This window comes from Pipistrellus hanaki (assembly GCF_964339955.1).
Source record: "Pipistrellus hanaki genome assembly, chromosome: 4".
Taxonomy (NCBI): domain Eukaryota; kingdom Metazoa; phylum Chordata; class Mammalia; order Chiroptera; family Vespertilionidae; genus Pipistrellus; species Pipistrellus hanaki.
The window spans coordinates 1,155,425-1,173,441 of record NC_140506.1 but is presented as its reverse complement, the minus strand read 5'-3'; the positions used below and the strand labels follow the sequence as shown (position 1 = coordinate 1,173,441).

The 18,017-nt window shown below is 62.0% G+C and overlaps 2 protein-coding genes across 2 annotated transcripts in view; one reads left to right on the top strand and one right to left on the bottom strand.

Moving 5' to 3' along the window:
- Positions 1–9,248, top strand: part of FST (follistatin) — a 142,979-nt gene extending 133,731 nt beyond the window's left edge. The window contains exon 7 of the transcript XR_014794796.1: positions 9,238–9,248. The gene's annotated coding sequence lies outside the window, so the exon portion shown is untranslated. The remainder of the gene's footprint in view (positions 1–9,237) is intronic.
- Positions 217–18,017, bottom strand: part of ARL15 (ARF like GTPase 15) — an 88,376-nt gene continuing 70,575 nt past the window's right edge. The window contains exon 6 of the mRNA XM_084881026.1: positions 217–1,987. Within this exon, the coding sequence (XP_084737152.1) occupies positions 1,835–1,987 (153 nt within the window). The 3' untranslated portion in view covers positions 217–1,834. The remainder of the gene's footprint in view (positions 1,988–18,017) is intronic.

The window sequence follows — 18,017 nt, the reverse complement described above, 5'->3', positions numbered from 1 at the left end:
GACAGCGGCGGCTGCAGAGGCGCGCCGTGCACACACACACGCACACACACACAGACACACAGGCGCACACATACACACACACAGGCACACCACACATGCACACACACACAGGCGCACACATACACACACGCGCACACCACACATGCACACACACAGGCGCACACATACACACACACAGGCACACCACACACGCACACACACTCTCACACACACACACAGGCACGCATGGGGAGTCACGGAGCAGATGGCTGCAGGCAGTCAGCCGCCTCCAGACGCGGCCTGCACGTGATGAGGCTGCGGAGGAGGCCCGGATCCTCCCTCACGTGTCACGGAGGGGAGCACCCGGGACAGGATCCGGGACGGGGACGGGCATCGGGGTGAGAGGGCGTGTGCTGCTCGCAGCCGCCGTGTCCAGAGACCACGATGCCGCAGACACACGTGAACACGGATCTCTGGGTCCGTTCGATTAAGAAAAAGAGAAAAGCTTGCAGATGATGCTTGAGGTCCCACAGGCGCTGATTTTGTTAAAACCCACCCACGAGAGGAAGCCACGAAGGCTGCGGGGACATGCCACGCCTCCCGGGCGTGATGAGGCGTGGCCATGGCAGTGTGGCCGGCCCCATGCGAGCTGCAGTGCTGGGGACTTGGCCACGGCCCTCAAACCCCGGACCAGCGTCCACTGCTCCGGGGAGGGTAGCTCCTGTCACTGGCCGCTCAGCATCGCAGGTGGTCAAAAATGCACAAAACATGCCCAAGAGCATCTCAGCTATAAACCTCTGCAGCCTGATGGCTCCTGGTTTGGAAAAGGTCAAAGGTGCCACGTGCCAGGAAGCTGTCCACTAATCTCTAGGCAACGTCAGTCCTGCTGGGAGGGCGCACAAAGACCCCTGGACATCGGGGCTCACACTGGACACACGGACACGCCTGTGCACGGAACGGGGACACCGCAGGCCCCGCCGAACTGCGTGAGCATGTGAGGACTGACAGACACGGACTCTGGCCAGTCAATTCCACACCGGCTCATCCCATGGGCGGCACGGACCAGCCTCGGGCGGGTGGCTGTTAAAAATGCTATCTGTTACCGGAAAAATTGTTTTTTCTATTTTAATCAGAAACGAGATCTTTTAGAAAAAGACAGGACAGTCAGCGGCGGCTTGGCTTGTGCGGGGCCCTCTTCCCGTCGGAACCGCGGAGAACGCGGCCAGGGGCGGAGCGGGGAGCACGGACGGAGACGCGGGACGGAGACGCGGGACGGAGACGCGGTCCTGTCCCGGAGTCCCCCAGCTCGCCCCCGGCGGGACCGTCCATGCTGACGCGGGGAATGGAATTTCGGGGCTCACTTCCCCCCATGATCTACGAGTATACAAAAAGCTAAAAAAACAACCACAGAGCATCACAAACAACCCCCGGGAGATGCTGAGAAGGAGACAGGTGTCCGGGGAGCCGGTCCCGGAGCACGGCGCCCCCACGGGCACAGAGAGAGGGCTCCGGGCTCCTGGCGCCTCCGGGGACGGGCCCCCATGCTCGGTCACCCGGGCGCGGGCGGGGCGGGGCGGAGAGACGCGCGGAGACGGTTCGTGGCGAGGAGAGAGCCGCGTCTCTCGGTAGTGTGTGCTTGTCCTTCATGCCGACGATCGCCGCAGGAAGTGCGGGCGCTCCGGGGCCGAGATGAGTCTGAGACGACGGGAGAACAGACGCAGAGCTGTGACGGGGGCGCCTCACCCCACAGGGCACGGTGAGCACCGGCCCGAGGCCCGCGGCCCGAGGCCCGGCCGCTCACAGCCTCCGAGCTCGGACCCGCTCACATCCTCCGGGCCCGGCCCCCTCCGGCCGCTCACATCCGGGCGGCCTCCTGCTCCTTCTCCTCCAGCAGCTGGATGAGCCGGGAGAAGCTGTCCTTCAGCGCGGCCACGTCGCCCAGCGAGCAGGGCTGCAGGATCCAGCGCTGCCCGCGCGCCAGCGGCTCCAGCTCGAAGAACTTCTTGACCTGGAGGGACGGAGGAGACGGCCTGTCAGTGACCGGGACGCTCTCACACCCACAGGCGAGGGGGAGCGGGGAGGGGCTTCGGGGAGACCCGGCCCAAACGGGGTGCCCAGACTTTCCAGAAACCCATCACGGCTGTGGTTAGAATGCGGGTGTGTGTGTGTGTGTGTGTGTGTGTGTGTGGTGGCCAGGAGTGTTTCTTTTTCATTTTTCTTTTTTAAAATATCTTTTTATTGATTTCAGAGAGGAAGGCTCCCGGTGAGCGTTCCTAAGAAGCTCCGGTCAGTGGCAACACGGGGTTTCCGTCACGCCTTCTCGCTCGCTTTTCCGTGACCGAGTCCCCGCACCACCAACGCCCGCCCAGCCGTCCCACGGCTCTCCGGGGGCGGCAGACTCGGGCTCCCCTGCCCGGCCTCACCGTCAGGCTGTTCCCATGCCTCCCCGCCTCGCCGTGGTGAAGGGTTTCCCATGAGCATTCAGAGTGGGAGGCGGGAGAGACAGAGAAACACCGGCAACCCCCACACCCCAACCAGGGCCGGAGACTGAGCCCCAGCCGAGGGCATCGAACCCAGGACCTTCAGTCTGCGGCCACGCTCTACCCCAAGCCCAACCAGCCAGGGCCGCCGGGTGGCAATGCCATCGCAGCGTTTGGAAACAAAACCACAGAGCGCGGTGCCGGCCACGCCGGCCTGCTGACCACACGGCACCAGGAGGCGGCGCCGACGGAGGGCATGGGGAAGGCTGCGTGGGGACAGCGTTCACCGTGTGGTGAGCGAACCGCCGGCCGCCCGGGCTCCGCCGCACACGCGGGAGGTGGCCAGAGCCCGTGGCAGGCCCCGTCCGAGGCCCCGTGTCCCGCAGGAAGGAGCGGGGAGGCTGGGGACCGGGCGCCAGGCACACTCCGCCCCCGGACTCAGCTTCCGCTCTGGGTAAACTCACACAACGACCCACTTCCTTAGCTCATCCTCACCCTCGGACATGTTTCCATTGATTTTAGGGCGAGAGGGAGAGAGGCGGGGGAAGACAGAGAGAAACATCGATGTGAGACACACCGACTGGCTGCCTCCTGCACTCGCCAGACCAGAGGTGCGTGCCCTTGACCAGCATCGAACCCGGGACCCTTTGGTCCGTAGGCCCACGCCATACCCACGGAGCCGAACAGGCTGGGGCCAGCCCCCTCTCCCAGCACCGCCCTCTCCCCCGCTTCTATCAGGCTACCGGGCCAAGGGCTTCCTCGAAAGCACGAAGCACGGGAAGACGTAATTTATTAACCGGGACGGAAGGGAGTTCCCTAAGCGAGCACATGACTCACCGCGAGGCCTGCAGGGGTAGGCTTATCCTCTCCTGAAACTGTAACCAGGCTCCTGGAGTCCAGGCCCAGGAAACCCCGTGCTGCTGCGCCCGGTTCAGGGGCCCTCCCGCCCCGGACAAGCTGAGCGCCGGCCGGAGCCCCCTGCCCCACGTCCCCGCCCGCCGCCTGCCAGCTGGGCTGCAGTGAGGAATTTCACACTGAATACCGATGCTGTCTGACCACCTGGCTCCAGAGATGTGAGCTTAGCGTCTGTTCAGCTCGCACTGAGGGACTGACAGATGGGAGGGGCTGACCGAGACAGGGGAGCCTCTGCCTGCAGGTTCCTACGTCCCGTCCGGTCCCCCAGGGATGGACAGCCTCGCTCAGCCTCACACGGCGCCCCCTGCCCAGCCCCCTGGAGATTGTCGGAGGCCGCGGCCGGGAAGGCTGTCTGGGTGGCGGACACCCCCGGGTGCCCGGGGCGCGCAGAGGCCTGGGAGGAGCGGAAGGGGCTGCCCTCCATCAGCCTGAGCCCCTCGGATGGCGGATGAGGAGCTTCTCCGGAGAGGAGCACGGACTGGGACCCTCCTGAGCCTCCCGGGGGGCGCCCCCAGATGCTGCCCCTGCACCAGGCGGGCTCGTGCGGGTCAGACAGGAAACGCTGAGCAGACAGACAGGTCCCCTCCCCCGGGGAGCGACCCCAGCCCCACGGGACACACGGGCCTGGGAGCTCCGGAGACCGTGAAACGCGCGGAAAACGCGCTGCAGCTGCTGCTGGCCGGCGCCCCGCCCCCCGCCCCCGCCCCCCACCCCGGCGAAGGCCGCTCGGCCAGTGACCTCTGCGGACCCAGGCCAGCTCCCGCCACACGCGGGAAATGTCCAGTGAGCACGGAGACAAATGGGGGGACACAGGACTCCGGTCCTCTTCCTGAGCCCCCAGGACCCCTGAGCCCCCAGGACCCCTGAGTACCCTGAGCCCCCAGGACCCCTGAGCCCCCTGAACCTCCAGGACCCCTGAGCCCCCAGGACCCCTGAGCCCCCAGGACCCCTGAGCCCCCTGAGCCCCCAGGACCCCTGAGCCCCCAGGACCCCTGAGCCCCCTGAGCCCCCAGGACCCCTGAGCCCCCTGAGCCCCCAGGACACCTGAGCCCCCTGAGCCCCGAGGACCCCTGAGCCCCCAGGACCCCTGTGCCCGGAGGGGCGGAGGCAGCTGGAGGTGGTCTCCAGACCAGACAGCCGCGGGCAGAGGCTGGCCTGCCCTTTGCCGACCACGGGACCCGGCGTGTCTCCTACCCTCCCTCCGCGAACCATGGTGGTGGGAGGAGCACGCAGCCTGGGCTGCCCGGCAGACGGCCAGCCCCGGTCAGCACAAACGTGGCCCCTTCCCTCCCCGCCACGCACCCCGGAGCCACACAGAGAGCGGTGCACCTTCCTATTGGGTCCCCCCCACGCCCTGGAGCACCGGCCTCGACGGCGCCGGAAAACGGGACCAGCCGGCCAGGCCACCGGGCCTCGGGCTCCAGCCTCACGGGCTCCAGCAGGCGGGTCTGTCCCCGCGCTCGGGGGGCGCCCAGCACACTGGCCCTGTGCGCTGCGGGGGCTGCGGGGCCGGGGGGACGCTCTGGTTCGGGTGCGCCCTCCGCACAGCTCGGCGGCGTGGCTGCCTCCGCTGTGGCCTTGCCACAGGCACACGTGGCTGCGGACCTGCCTGCCCTCCGCTGCCCTCGGGGCTGTGCTGTCCGTCGGGGTCTGTGTGCCCACCTGAAGGCCGCGGGCGCCCGTGCGCTGCTAGGTGACAGCCAGCCACCACCCGGAGCGTTGGGGGCGGCGGGCGGCGGGTAAGGAGGGCCGTGGTGACTGAGGGAGCCGGCGGGGAAGACCAGAGCACACGGCCGGGAGGTGAGAGGAGCGCGGAGGACCCTCTCCGGCTCCGGACCAGCTGCCGGGGGAGTGTGAGCACCGTCCGCCCGCCCTGCCCGCCCACAGCCCCTCCTGCGGACAGCTTGCCCACGGCTCTCACCTCTGGCACAAAGACCGTTACAACACGGACCTGCCACTCCCAGCCCAGGCCTCCCGAACAACAAATAAGCAAAAAGGAAAACACACCGGTAACCGGATCCCGGTCCGGGTTGAGCAATGGATTTACGCCAATGAGGCCGGCGACACGCTATAAACATGCTGGACACCGTGGGCCTGACCGGCCTGGGCGGCAGCCAACAGGGCCTGGGGGAGGCGGGGGCGGCCGGGTCTGCGGCCGCTGTCACTCACGGTCCCGTGGGGGCGCAGTGCCGGGCGCGGGTCCCGTGACGGAGTGGCCGTGAGCTGCGGACGTGTCTGGCAGTAGGGAAGCCGGCCACAGGGACCGGGATTGGCAAATAGAGGCTAAAAGTGAGGCTGCCGGAGACGAGAGCTCAGGAAACCGCACGTCCTGTGCCAGGGGCTGGGACGAGGCGAGGGGTGTCGATCGGCTTCCAGGAAGCCAGGCCGGCTCCCCACCCCGCAGCTCCCAGGGCCCCACGGGCAGTGGGCACGGCTGGACCGAAAGGAATGGACGTGAGCGTCCACACGGAAGGCCACGGCCACCGGAGCCAGCGGCGATCCTGCCGAGCGGACAGTAAACTCGCACTGCGGGACGCAGCCACCTCCCCGCATCCACAGCCACCTCGCCCGGGCTCGTGGGAGGCGGTTCCAGCCAGGCCCCGGGCCCATCCCCCTGCCCTGCCCACAGGGAGCCCCAGGCAGAACCCGGACCACAGCGCCTGCGCCCTGTGGCCCCTGCTCCCCGGTCTGTCCGCTCGGAGGCTGTTAACCGCCAGTAAAAACCAGTGCTCATGGCCCCCACGGCGCCCGCCCAGCCAGGCCGAGCACAGCCACGTCTTCCCGGCCACGGCCGCCTCGGCCTCCCGGTCCCTGGCAGCGGCGCAGTGTGATTGTGTCAGTGTGACTCTGCCCTCGTCCAGCTGGACGGTGCGCTCAGAGGCAGGTCTGGGGAAGTGGGCACGGTGAGAGCCAGCCGCACGGATGGGGGGCACCATGTTCTCCTGGAAACCAGGGCTGGGACCACTCCAGGGTCCAGGGGGCTGGTCAGCCTGAGCTCCAGCCTCCGGGTGCTGCCTGCACGACCTGGGCAGCCTCTCCATCCTCCCTGAAGTGCTACACCCCGATCTCAGTTGGGGGCTCACAGACCGTCTACAGAGCCCCGAGGGCGGCTAGCGCTGCTGCTGTCCCTGTAACAAGGAGCAAGGAATTGGAAAGGTCTTGAGAGCCAGGCGACCTGTGTCCCCACCGTCAACACATTTGCTTTGACAGGACCAGTGAGGGGAGGTGGGCAGGGATGGGGAGGTGGGGGGATGGGGAGGTGGGTAGTGAGGCCCAGGATGGGGTGAGGACCCGCTGGGACCGGACTCCGCCTCCTGCCCAGGCTGCCCCCACCACCCTCACTCCCTCTCACTGATGTCACTCTAAGGAGACTGAACTAACCCCCAGCTTGCTAATCAAACTCAAACCAAATAAGGAAAGAACTGTGCCTGCTTTGGGAGAGCCGTAAAACAGGGAGGAATGCAGAAAACACACGCTCTGGACACAAACCAGCAGGAAGAACCTTCTTCGGGTACAAACGTCCCTGAGGGAACCGGAGCCCAGAACTGAGGACACTGCTGCCCGGTGCCAGCCAGGAGCCCCCACGGCCCCCTCGGCCCCGAGGCTAACGCCACGGCCTGGGCCTGGGCCTCTGGCACAGAGACTGACCGAAAGGAGCCTTCAGCTCCCACCCACAGGTGCTGTGCTGACCAGCTAGGTATCCAGGAGATAAACAATTAGAGTGGAGTCAACTCAACACACACACACACACACACACACACACACACACACACACACGCTCACACACACATGCTCACACACTCACACAACCACATGACTGCACACAAATTCACACATGCATGCTCACACACTCACAAACATATTAACACATATATGCTCACATGTGCACACATGCTCACACATGCACACGCTCGCACTTCCACTCATACTCACATGTGTGCACACATACATGCACATATATACTCTCACACATGCAAATGCTCACGTGTATGCGTACACGCGTACACACGCACACTCACACACATTTGCACAGCCTGACTCGGCTACCAAGGGCTCCCATGGCTGTCAGCCCATCCACACTGGGTTTCTCTCCCGAGATGACTGCTCTGTTAGCAGCTGAAACAGCTTTGGGTACATCACAGCAAAGACCTGCCTGCAGTACTAACGAGGCATCAAAACACCAATGACAGCCTGGCTGACCTGTGAACCAGGAGGTCACGGTTCCATTCCGGTCAGGGCACAGGCCTGGGTGGCGGGTTCGATCCCCAGCGTGGGGCGTGCAGGAGGCGGCAGATCAGTGATTCCCTCTTATCGTTGATGTTTCTCTCCCTCTCCTTCTCCCTTCCTCTCTGAATCAATAAAAATATATTTAAACTAGAGGCCTGGTGCATGAATGTGTGCACCCGTGGGGTCCCTCAGCCTGGTCTGTGGGATCAGGTCCAAACTTTATTATATACTTTTATTAATTTCAGAGAGGAAGGGAGAGGAAGAGAGAAACATCAATGAAGAGAGAGAGTCCCGGATCGGCTGCCTCCTGCACGCCCTCCACTGGGGATAGAGCCCACACCCCGGGCCTGTGCCCTGACTGGGAATCGAACCCTGACCTCCTGGCTCCGAGGTCCACGCTCACCCGCTGAGCCGGGCCGGCAGAACCATTTCTCAGCGTTTATGGCGCAGGAGCCGGACCACGGCTCCCACTCAGCGGGGCACGAGTGTGCGTGTTTACAGGGACGTGCCTGCCTGCCGGGACCTTTGTGTCTCACACGGAAGCCGGGAAGAGCCTCGCCCGGTGATGTCCAATCACGCGGCTGCTCTCGGCCCACACACTCAGCCCCGCACCAGGGCCGCGTCAGGGGCCGCAACGGTTTCATTTCCTGCGAAAGCGAGCCGTGCCGCGGGAGATGGCGGGGTCGCCTCAGAAGGAGAAGCCTGGTTCCCGGGATCACAGGCCCCTTCGGCTGCTGCTTACTCACCGGTCCCGGGGCCTCTGACACGCCCAGAGAGGCATGTCTTACGACTTACTTCACAGTGATGGGCAGAACGGGCAGGTTTGTACCTTATAAAACCTCCATGGCTTGTTTCACCATCTTATTTACTAGCTTCCTCCTCCCTCCTCCTCCTTTTCCGTCATTTCTACGTGATGTTGAGAAAGAGAACACTTAAGATGCGAGATCTGCCCTCCCATAAAGCCAGGCCGGAGCGCAGTAAAATGAGCCCGCGGCCCCTGACAGCGGCCGTGCGCCGGCTCCGAGGGGACGGCTGAGCAGACACGTGTTCTTCCCCTCGAGGTGCGCTCTGTGGAACGGGCGGGTAAGCGGCCGGAGCCCTGGGCCACACTGTCCTCTGCGCCCGCACATTCCTGAGCGCCTCCCTGAGGCCGGCGGACCGAGCGGACCTGGCCGTCCCCCAACAGGCACCGCAGAGCACAGCGGGTCCTCACAGAACAGGACAGCAGGCCCCCGGGCACGTCCGCACTGTACGTCCGGTCCCGCCCTGAGCCCTGAGCGAGGTGCTTCTCCCTCTCCTCCTCCGCCCTCCCCGCAGGCCCGCACCGCCCGCACCCAGAGGGCCTGGTCCGCAGGGAGCCGCAGGTGCGCCCCTGGCCCCTGCCTCCGGGCCTGGCACGGAGAGCCTCCTGTGCGCCGCGGGGGCCTGGGCTCCGAGGCGGCGGGTTCGGGACCTCCAGACGGAACAGGCAGAGGCAGACACTGGCGACGGTGCGTACGGGACCGGGCTATCGTAGAGGCAGGCAGTGCCCACAGGCAGAGAGAGAGCTGTGCAGGTGCCTGAGGGGCAGAGGGATGGGGGCAGGTGAGCGAGCGCGGGGGGTGGGACATCCCTGGTGGCAGGCCAGCACCTCTGGGTTCTCGGTGTGACTGCCACTCCCAGGAGGTGGGGAGGGGTGGCTGGGCTCCGGAGCACAGCTCAGGGGCTGCTGGCCCGTGGCCCAGGCTCAGCCCGGACACAGGCCGGCTCTCTCTTTTCCCCCCACCTGGCAGCCCTGCCCCCTGTGCACGCCGGGGGCCGGCTCTCACCCGCGGTCACACAGCCACCGCTGCACCGGCCTCGCACCCTGTGGCCTCAGCGGGCACAGCCTGCCCACGGCCTCCACCGTCCCTGCCTCAGTGGTCTCCCGATCACAGGCCTCGGAGCGGGGCGGCCCCCGCACCGCACCCTCCGGGAGTCACTCTGTGTGTTTAGGTGAAGGCCGGGGGGTCACTCCCCACAGACGCTGCATCTGTGGGCTTTGCCGTCTCTGGCTCTCCCCGTGGCCCTCGCACCCGCCGGGAAGCGCTCACAGAGCCAGGATCAGAGGGGAGCGGGCGCGGGGGACCCGCTCTCCGGCAGACGCCCCGTGAGAAAGAGCAGGCCATTCCGCAGCCCCTGACGGATGAGCCGGGGACGGAGAGGTTTATACAATCTCACGTTCCGGCGGCAGAAACACATGAGTGTATACTCAAACCTGAGATATATGGCCGCTCCCACTCAGCGCAAAGTCAAATAAACCCCCGCCGCGGTGAAATGTGGCCGGCCCGGCCGCTCCCCGTAAACACAGGCCCGCCCCGCAGCACGACCCTGACCCCCACCCCCTGTGCCAGCTTCTGCCCGAAAAGCAGGAACTGCTCCATCCGTCAGTGTAGTGACGACCTCATACGACGTGGCGCAGGCCTTTAGAAACAGGTAAGCACTTTGCAAAGCCCCCTGTGGGCCTGCAGTGCTGTTTGGATGTTCCGGTTACAGCTGTGACCACAAATTCTAGCGCCGGGAAGTGCAGTGTGAGGAGCAATACTCTGATGAAGAAAACACTTCTGACGGCTGGATTGTAAGGAGCAGGAAATGACATCAGAAGAGCACAGCACAGCAGGCCGCTCCGGGGCCCGGTCCCCACGGAGACATCCCCACACCACGCCAAACGCCGTCAGCATCCCCGGCCGGGCCCGGACACAGAGGCCCCAGCGACACACGGCGCCCAGCGAGCAGACAGGCCCCTGGCGGAGGCAGGAGCGTGCGTGGTTCTGTGCGGCGTGGCGCACGCTCCGCCAGCCCCGACGTGGCAGCCGGTGTTCCCAGCACGGGGTCCAGGCCTCCAGGTCAGGAGAGCACACAGACCACGTGTCAACGGTTGTGTGTCCGCTCGCTCACCCCTGGGCCCGCCCCACGGCCGGGTCGAGGTGCTGGTCTTTGTTTCACCGAATCCGGGGCTCAGTCAGGGTGGGACCCTCACAAGGAAAAGGAGAGTCTTAGCCACCTGGAGCCGGAGAGTACGCGGAGGCCCCAGACTCATCGCCAGAACTGCGGGAGGGAAAGCCAGACCGCACGCATGTGAGGAATCAGAGGATTCAAGAGCATTTGTTACATACGGGGATTCAGAAAGTCTGCACCTGCCCAGGGCAGCTCTGAGAGGGCCTCCCTCCTGCTCTCACTTTCTCCTCTCTCTCTTTCTCTCTCTCTCTCTCTCTCTCTCTCCCTCAGTCTCTCTCTCTCTCTCTCTCTCTCTCTCCCCATCTCTCTCTCTCTCTCTTTCTCTCTCTCTCATTTGGCTCTTAGCATTTAAGATTTAAGAAAATCTCTGTCAAAACACTAACTGAATATAAACTAAAAAAAACAAACAAAACCCAGATAATTCAGAGACCTCACATGGCTAAGAACACAGGCTTCATAAAAATAGCTTAGAAAAATTACCGAGCAAACAGCTACAGCCTACAGCAAACAGCAGACTCCTGGAAGAGATGAGATGCTGGCTTCCAGAGTTACCATAATGTAATATTCAAAATGTTCAGTTTTCAACTAAAAAGAGGACCAGGCAGGTGAAGAAATAAGAAAGTATGGCCCATTCGCAGAAGATGTTAACAAACGTACCCTGAGGTACAGGCATTGAACTTCCTCAGTGAAGACTTTAAACTGTCTTACGTACACTCACAGAGCTGTAGGAAACCACAGTCAAAATGCTCTCGGAAACCAGGAGAACGATATATGAACAAATTGATAATATCAATAAAGAAATAAAAATCACAGAAAGGAACCAAGGAGAATCTGGGGGCTGGAAAGTAAAATAACTGAAATGAAACACACATGAGGGAGCTGCAATAGCAATCTGAGCAGGAAGAATAAAGAACCAATGAATCTGAAGCCAGATCACCTGCAATCCCCCAGCCTGAGAAACAGAAGGGAAAGAGGATTATGGACAATGAACAGAGCTCAAGAGACCTGGGGGCACCAGACCGGTGTGAGAGCACGCACAGTGGGAATCCGAGAGGAAGAGGGGAGAATGAGGGAGAAGGAAGAACATTGTGAAAACAACAATGGCTGGAATATTCCAGAATATGACAGAAGACATGAATCCAAACAGTCAGGAAGCTCAACAAACTCCAGGAAGGATCAATGCAAAGAGATCCACAAGACACGCAATAATCACGTTATTGGAAGTAAATGACAAAGAGAAAATCTTAAAGGCAGCAAGAGAGAAACCAACTCGGCACATGCAGATCTCCAGTAAGAGTCACAGGAAATTTCTCATCAGAAACCACCAAAGCCAGAGAGGAGTGGAATGACATCTTTAGAGAGCCAGGAGCAACTGCCAACCGAGAGTTCTATACCTGGTGAACCTACCTCTCACAATAAAGAGGAAAGCAAGACGTCCCCAGAGTAACACACACTGAGGAGGCTCATGGTCAATAGATTTGCCTACAAAAATGCCAAAGGAAGTCCTTCCAGCTAAATAAGAAGATACAAAACAGAGCGATGAGGAATTCTGATGGAAGTAACTCGCTAGGTAAGTATAAAAGTCAATGTTGTAATTCTGGTAACTGCTCTTTCTAGCTCCTATACTAGAGGCCCGATGCATGAAATTCACACAAGAGCAGGCCTTCCTTGCCCTGGCTGCCGGCCAGCTTCCCTCTGGCACCCAGGACCCGGGCTGCCCTCACAGCCAGCTTCGTCTGGAAGACCGTCTGGTCTAATTAGCATATTGTGCTTTTATTACCATAGATGACTTAATAGACAAATGCATAAAAGAACAATCATTTAAAATCCACGTTAGTGGGCACACGTGTGTAAGGGTAATCTGTAAGGACAACCACATAAGCAGGGCAGACAGAGCTGACAGAGCAGCTATTTGTCACCGAGGCTCAGCTTTTATGTTCCTCGGTTGGCCATACATTTAGAGCGTTCATTATGGTCCCCATGGTAACCACCAAGAAAACACCTAGGAAACACACACAATAGGAAACATGACCCGTTCCATATCATCTTGTTGACCCTCTTTCTCCTTACAGCGCTGAGAGTCCCAAGCGATCAGGGACGTGGCCGGTCTCCATCTCCACAGCAGCCCGGCCTGGTGTAGCTGAAACCGGTGTGGCTCAGTGGATAGAGCGTCGGCCTGCGGACTGAAGGGTCCCAGATTCGATTCTGATCAAGGGCATGTGCCTTGGTTGTGGGCACATCCCCAGTGGGGGGTGCAGAAGGCAGCTGATGGAGGTTTCTCTCTCGATGTTTCTAATTCTCTATCCCTCTCTCTTCCTCTCTGCTAAAAAAAAAAAAAAAAAATCAATAATAATAAAAAACGCGCTGGTGTCAACACCAACGGTACCTCCTGGGTCTTCCAGCCGTGCACCGGCGCCGGGACCGTGCGGCCCCCATAAAGGATGACCGCTCACGCGGCGCACCTGGGACTGCGTGTGCTGAACACCCGCGCACCGGAGAACAGAACCTTCCAGAGAGGCCCGGGAGCTGGAGCCGGCCAGCCTCCGTACGGGAACCATGCGGGAGCGCGTGCTGTGTCCGCCTTCGCACAGTAAGTTTCGTTTTGAAATATCTCCGCCTCAGCTTGTAAAAACGTCAAAACCAGCACACCCCGTTACCGGCCCCGCGCGAGGGCGGGTCGGAAATACGTCCTGAAGAGCGGACCCCGGCTCCTCCGCGGCGACGAGTGACCCACGTCCACGCGAAGGACGTGCCTCCGGTTCCTCCACACGGAGCCCGAGGTCACAGGTCACGGTAGATTAGGAATCCGACGGCCCCGCTCAGACCAGAGGAGAGGACAGGAGGGCAGGTCGGAGGGAAGGGAGCGATCGAGGTGACTTAGGACGCGGCGAGGCCCGGGGGCGGCCGCTCGGCTTCTCTCTGCCCACGGGAGTGAGTGCAGACCCAGGGCTGGCTCTGCTGTGACCGGAGAACAGAAACAGCGCCTGGCGGAGGCCGGGCTGGCCCCCCTCTGCACGGCCGTGACCCCGCCGCTGCATCCCGCACGGAGGCGCCTGACGGCCGGACGCTCCCTGAGGCTGCAGAGAAAGGTCTCCAGGAGCAGGAGCAGCCACGGCCCGGAGCGGGACGGTGCTGCTGGTGCTGGGTGCACCGCCCGTCTCCCGGGTGTCTGGCCACGCCCAGTGGGGGTCTTATGGGGGCGGCAGGCTTGGTAACAGGATTCCTGCTGATGCGATGCAGGTTTTAATGCCAAACCACCCGCCAGGGCTCCCATGGCCTCTCCGAGGCTTCTAACCGTCTGCTGTTTGCAACGACAGCGCTTCTGCCTCCACGTCGGCCTCCGCCGAGGCGGGACGACGGTCACGCACAGCTGACACGGCCACGGGTGACACAGCGCGCCGTGTCAGGGGGCTCAGACCGCCCTCTGAGCGCCAGGAGGGGCCGCTGGCTCGGACCTCGGGGCGCAGGGCGGCACGGTGGCACGGGGCGGGCTCCTGCAGCCGGGCAGGTTCTCCGATCCCCGGGCCGCTGGGCGGGGCGGGCGCGTGTGCACGCTCTCACCGAGGAACCTGTGGACCGGGTGCCTTGTACCGTAAGCATGTTTTACTCTTTTATTTTAATCTATCTTGCTGATTTTTACAGAGCAGAAGGGAGAGGGACAGAGAATTAGAAACATCAATGAGAAACATCCATCAGCTGCCTCCTGCACACCCCTTACTGGGGATTGAGCCTGCAACCAAGGTACATGCCCTGGCCGGAATGGAACCCTGGACCCTTCAGTCCGAGGGCTGATGCTCTATCCACTGAGCCAAACTGGCCGGGTTCCATTAAGTATATTTTAAACATGAGTTTTCTTTTAAAAAGATCATTAACTGACTCAATTCTTTCTCATCAGAAAGGAAGAGAGAGCGCGTGTCTGATCCCTCCCCGTGTTTACGGCTCAGATGTGCAAGGCTCTTCAGCTCCACATGTGAGGGAGCCGCTCAGACCAGCCTCAGAGTCACTCCCCCTCCCCCGCCCCACCGCTGCCCTGTTTGCACAATTTGCATATCACTGGGACCAGGGCAGCTGTAATTGTACACTGGCTCACCTGCTTTCATCTGGGACTAGCAGCCAATCACGCTTAATAGCCTGTAATTTCCCCCTAATGAGGTACCTGCTCAACCCTGGCCTGCTGCAGGCTGGTGTGTGTGTGTGTGTGTGTGAGAGAGAGAGAGAGAGAGAGAGAGAGAGAGAGAGAGAACTCAGAGGGAAGGGCCCTGTGGTGACCCCTCCCTGCCAGACCCCAGTGGCTCCCAGCAACCGCCCCCAGGACGGCCCGCAGACCTGCCCTGCCTCTGGGATGGAGCTGCTGGCGCTGGTGCCAGTGGAGGCCGGAACGTGGGGCCGCGGCTGTCCCCTGCTGCCTCGTCCACACCCCGAGATCCCCACTGCTTCCTGGGAGCTTGTCCCCGGCCCCCAGTCTCTTCTGCCCGTTTCTCAGTCCGTCTGCCAGCACTCACACACGGGGAGTGGCCGCCGGGCTGACGAGGCTCGGCTCCGGCACCAGGACTCCGACAGGTCCCGCCTCGCCACGAAAGAGGAGCAGGACCCCCGGTGGACCTTCTCCGAGGCTGCTCTCCGCACCTCTGGTCCCCGTGCCTCTAACGCCGTCCTCAGCTCCCCGCCCGGCCCCGCCCGGCCCGTCTGGAACCGCGACGCTCGCACGGAGTGACTGTCCCTGGGGAGGCCCCTCCACAGCCAGGACGCCGGGGCCTCTCCTCCGGCCCTCCCCTGCTGGCCTTCCCTCCCTCCCCTTTCTCCCCGGTTCCGAGACTCCTCCTGGGTGCTCTGCTCCGGGGAGGGGTCTCCCACCCCAGCCGAGCAGGGGCAGGAGCCTGGGGGAGCCCCAGGCCTGTTAGTTGATAGTTCGTTGCCATGGTGAAGCCTTTCCCCACTTCCTGTTTTACAATCGACGTGACCTTGACGGCGGCGGTCTGAGGTCACGGTCTTCTCAGTGACACACCCTGGGCCTCCTGCCGATGGGCCCTTCCCACGCCCGGCCGTGTCCCGTCTTCCCCACCTCCAGCCGCTTTCCTTCCCGACTGTCTGCTCTCTGCCCTCCGTCCCTCCCTGAGCTCCCCACGCCCCACGTCCCCACCCTCAGGCGGGCGCTCAGGGAGACGGCCGGCCCGGAGCCGCCTCCCGGCTGGATGGGGCTCTGACTGTCTCCGTGCCTGCTGCCAGGTCCGGCCAGCGCCTCCACAGGGGGCGCCGCAGGTTCCCGGGACGCTCGGGCCTCTGTCCCCCAGGATGAGCGTGATGTGGACGCCCGCACACCCGCTCCGAGCAGGCGGCGTGTCCACCTGACTGCAGGCTCCCACAGGCCCACTGAGCCCTGGGGCCTCGCGGTGCCCGCCCCCAGACACGGCCACGTCTGCCGGGACGGAAAACAGCCGCCCCCCCACCCGGAGGGTCCAAGGCAGGACTCGGAGGAGGAAATGTGCAGAGCCCTGTGACCGACTCTCACACGCGTGTGCAAAGGCGCTTTGAATGGAGGCATTTTAAGGGCCCTCGTCTCCCGAGACCAGACCAGGCTCTCAGGGGCCTGTGTGTCCGGAACCCACACCCCTGAACCCTCCCCCACCCCCCCGGGCCCGGAGCTGGGCAGGGACAGCGGTTTGCGAAGGTCACACGTGCTCTGGGATGACGGTCCAGGTCGGACAGACTCGGAGTTGTGCCTGCACCCGAGCACACGGGCACGCGTTTTCCACGCGTGTTGTGGTTGGACTCTACAGCCTCCTCAGGCAGCACGCTGACCCACAGCGCTCAGAGCACCACCGGGAGGCATTTAAAACAATGGCCTTACAACAGGGCCAGGAGCTGCTGAGGTCTCAGGAAGGAAACACACAAACACCCGTTCGGACCATCTTGGACGTGACTCCAGCTACTGAGAAGCAGCAGCTCCGGGGAGTGCCTTAGGCTGTCCTGCCCTCGTCCGCCCAGGAACAGGGGGGAGGGTCTGTGTTTCCTGAACGATAAGGTGTCCTGCTGTTTTCCCTGGAGCCGGAGGTGCACCCGCTTCACGGAGGGTCAGCCTGACCCTGAGAAGGTCACGTGGGGACCTCACACCGCACTCTCCACGCATCTTAGGCTGATACCTGACCGAGAGAGAGCACACGTAAACCCCCACGCCACTGTCTTCCACTCCCACGAACAAGGCAGGGGGCGCAAACGTGGGTTTACAGTTGTTCGTGTGGAAAATGATACAATCCACCTAATAAAAAGTAACATGCTGCCGAGACCGGTTTGGCTTAATGGATAGAGCGTCGGCTTGGGGACTGAAGGGACCCGGGTTCGATTCCGGTCAAGGGCATGTACCTTGGTTGCGGGCATATCCCCAGTAGGGGGTGTGCAGGAGGCGGCTGATCGATGACTCTCTCTCATCGATGTTTCTAACTATCTCTCTCTCTTCCTCTCTGTACAAAATCAATAAAATATATTAAAAAAAAAAAAGTAACATGCTAATTGACCATACCTTCACAACACCCACCAGCCAATCAGGAGTGAGTATGCAAATTAACCCAGCAAAGATGCCGGGTTAATTTACATATGCAGCCAGGTGGCTGAGGGTGGGGTGGGACACCGGCCTTCCACACCACCCCGGCCACTGGGCATCCTGGGAAGGCGGGAAGCGGCTCTGGCCGGAGCGAAGGCCGTGCTGGCAGCCAGGGAGAGGCCCACTCTTACATGGATCTTCGTGCATCGGGCTCTGGTGATTAATAAACGAGAATGTAACAAACCTGTGTTTTGTGAGATCACCGCTGTGAGCCTCCTGTGGCCACACCCTGCATATCCAAAGCGGGCGCCCACCACGCTGCTTCGCGAACATCAACGCTCCTGAAATATCCCTACTCCGCAGGCTGGGGTAACAGATCGCTGGACCAAACCATATTGTGGCCCCCAATATGTCTGAAAAGACACAACTCTGTAATAATCAACGTGTGGAGAGATACTTTTTCTGGATGTTTTCATCTGAAAACTGAAACTCTAACAAGCGGAAACACGTGCGTTCCCTCAAAGAAAACGGCTGTAGCCCGAGAACATGGGTCCGGCACGGACACCCACGGGAGCGGGGGAGCGAGGAACCTGCCGATGGACTCTAAGACACCGAGTCCGCGGGGACCCGTCACGCGAGCGGCGGCCGGCGGCCTGTGGCCAGCTCGCGGCTCGCTCCGCACGGCGGTAACGGCATCACCGCGGGCCAGACGGGCAGTTATGATATCAAACTGTCTGGGGAAAGCTGTGCAGACACGGTAATCAAATCCCCATCCAGGACTAATGGCCGGCGAGTGAGCCAAAAGGTGATTCATTCCGCTTTAAAATTAATTACGAAAGTCCTTGATTATTTTAGGATGAATTACCTCCCCTCCCTGCAGGTTTCCGGAGGCAGGCGCGGCG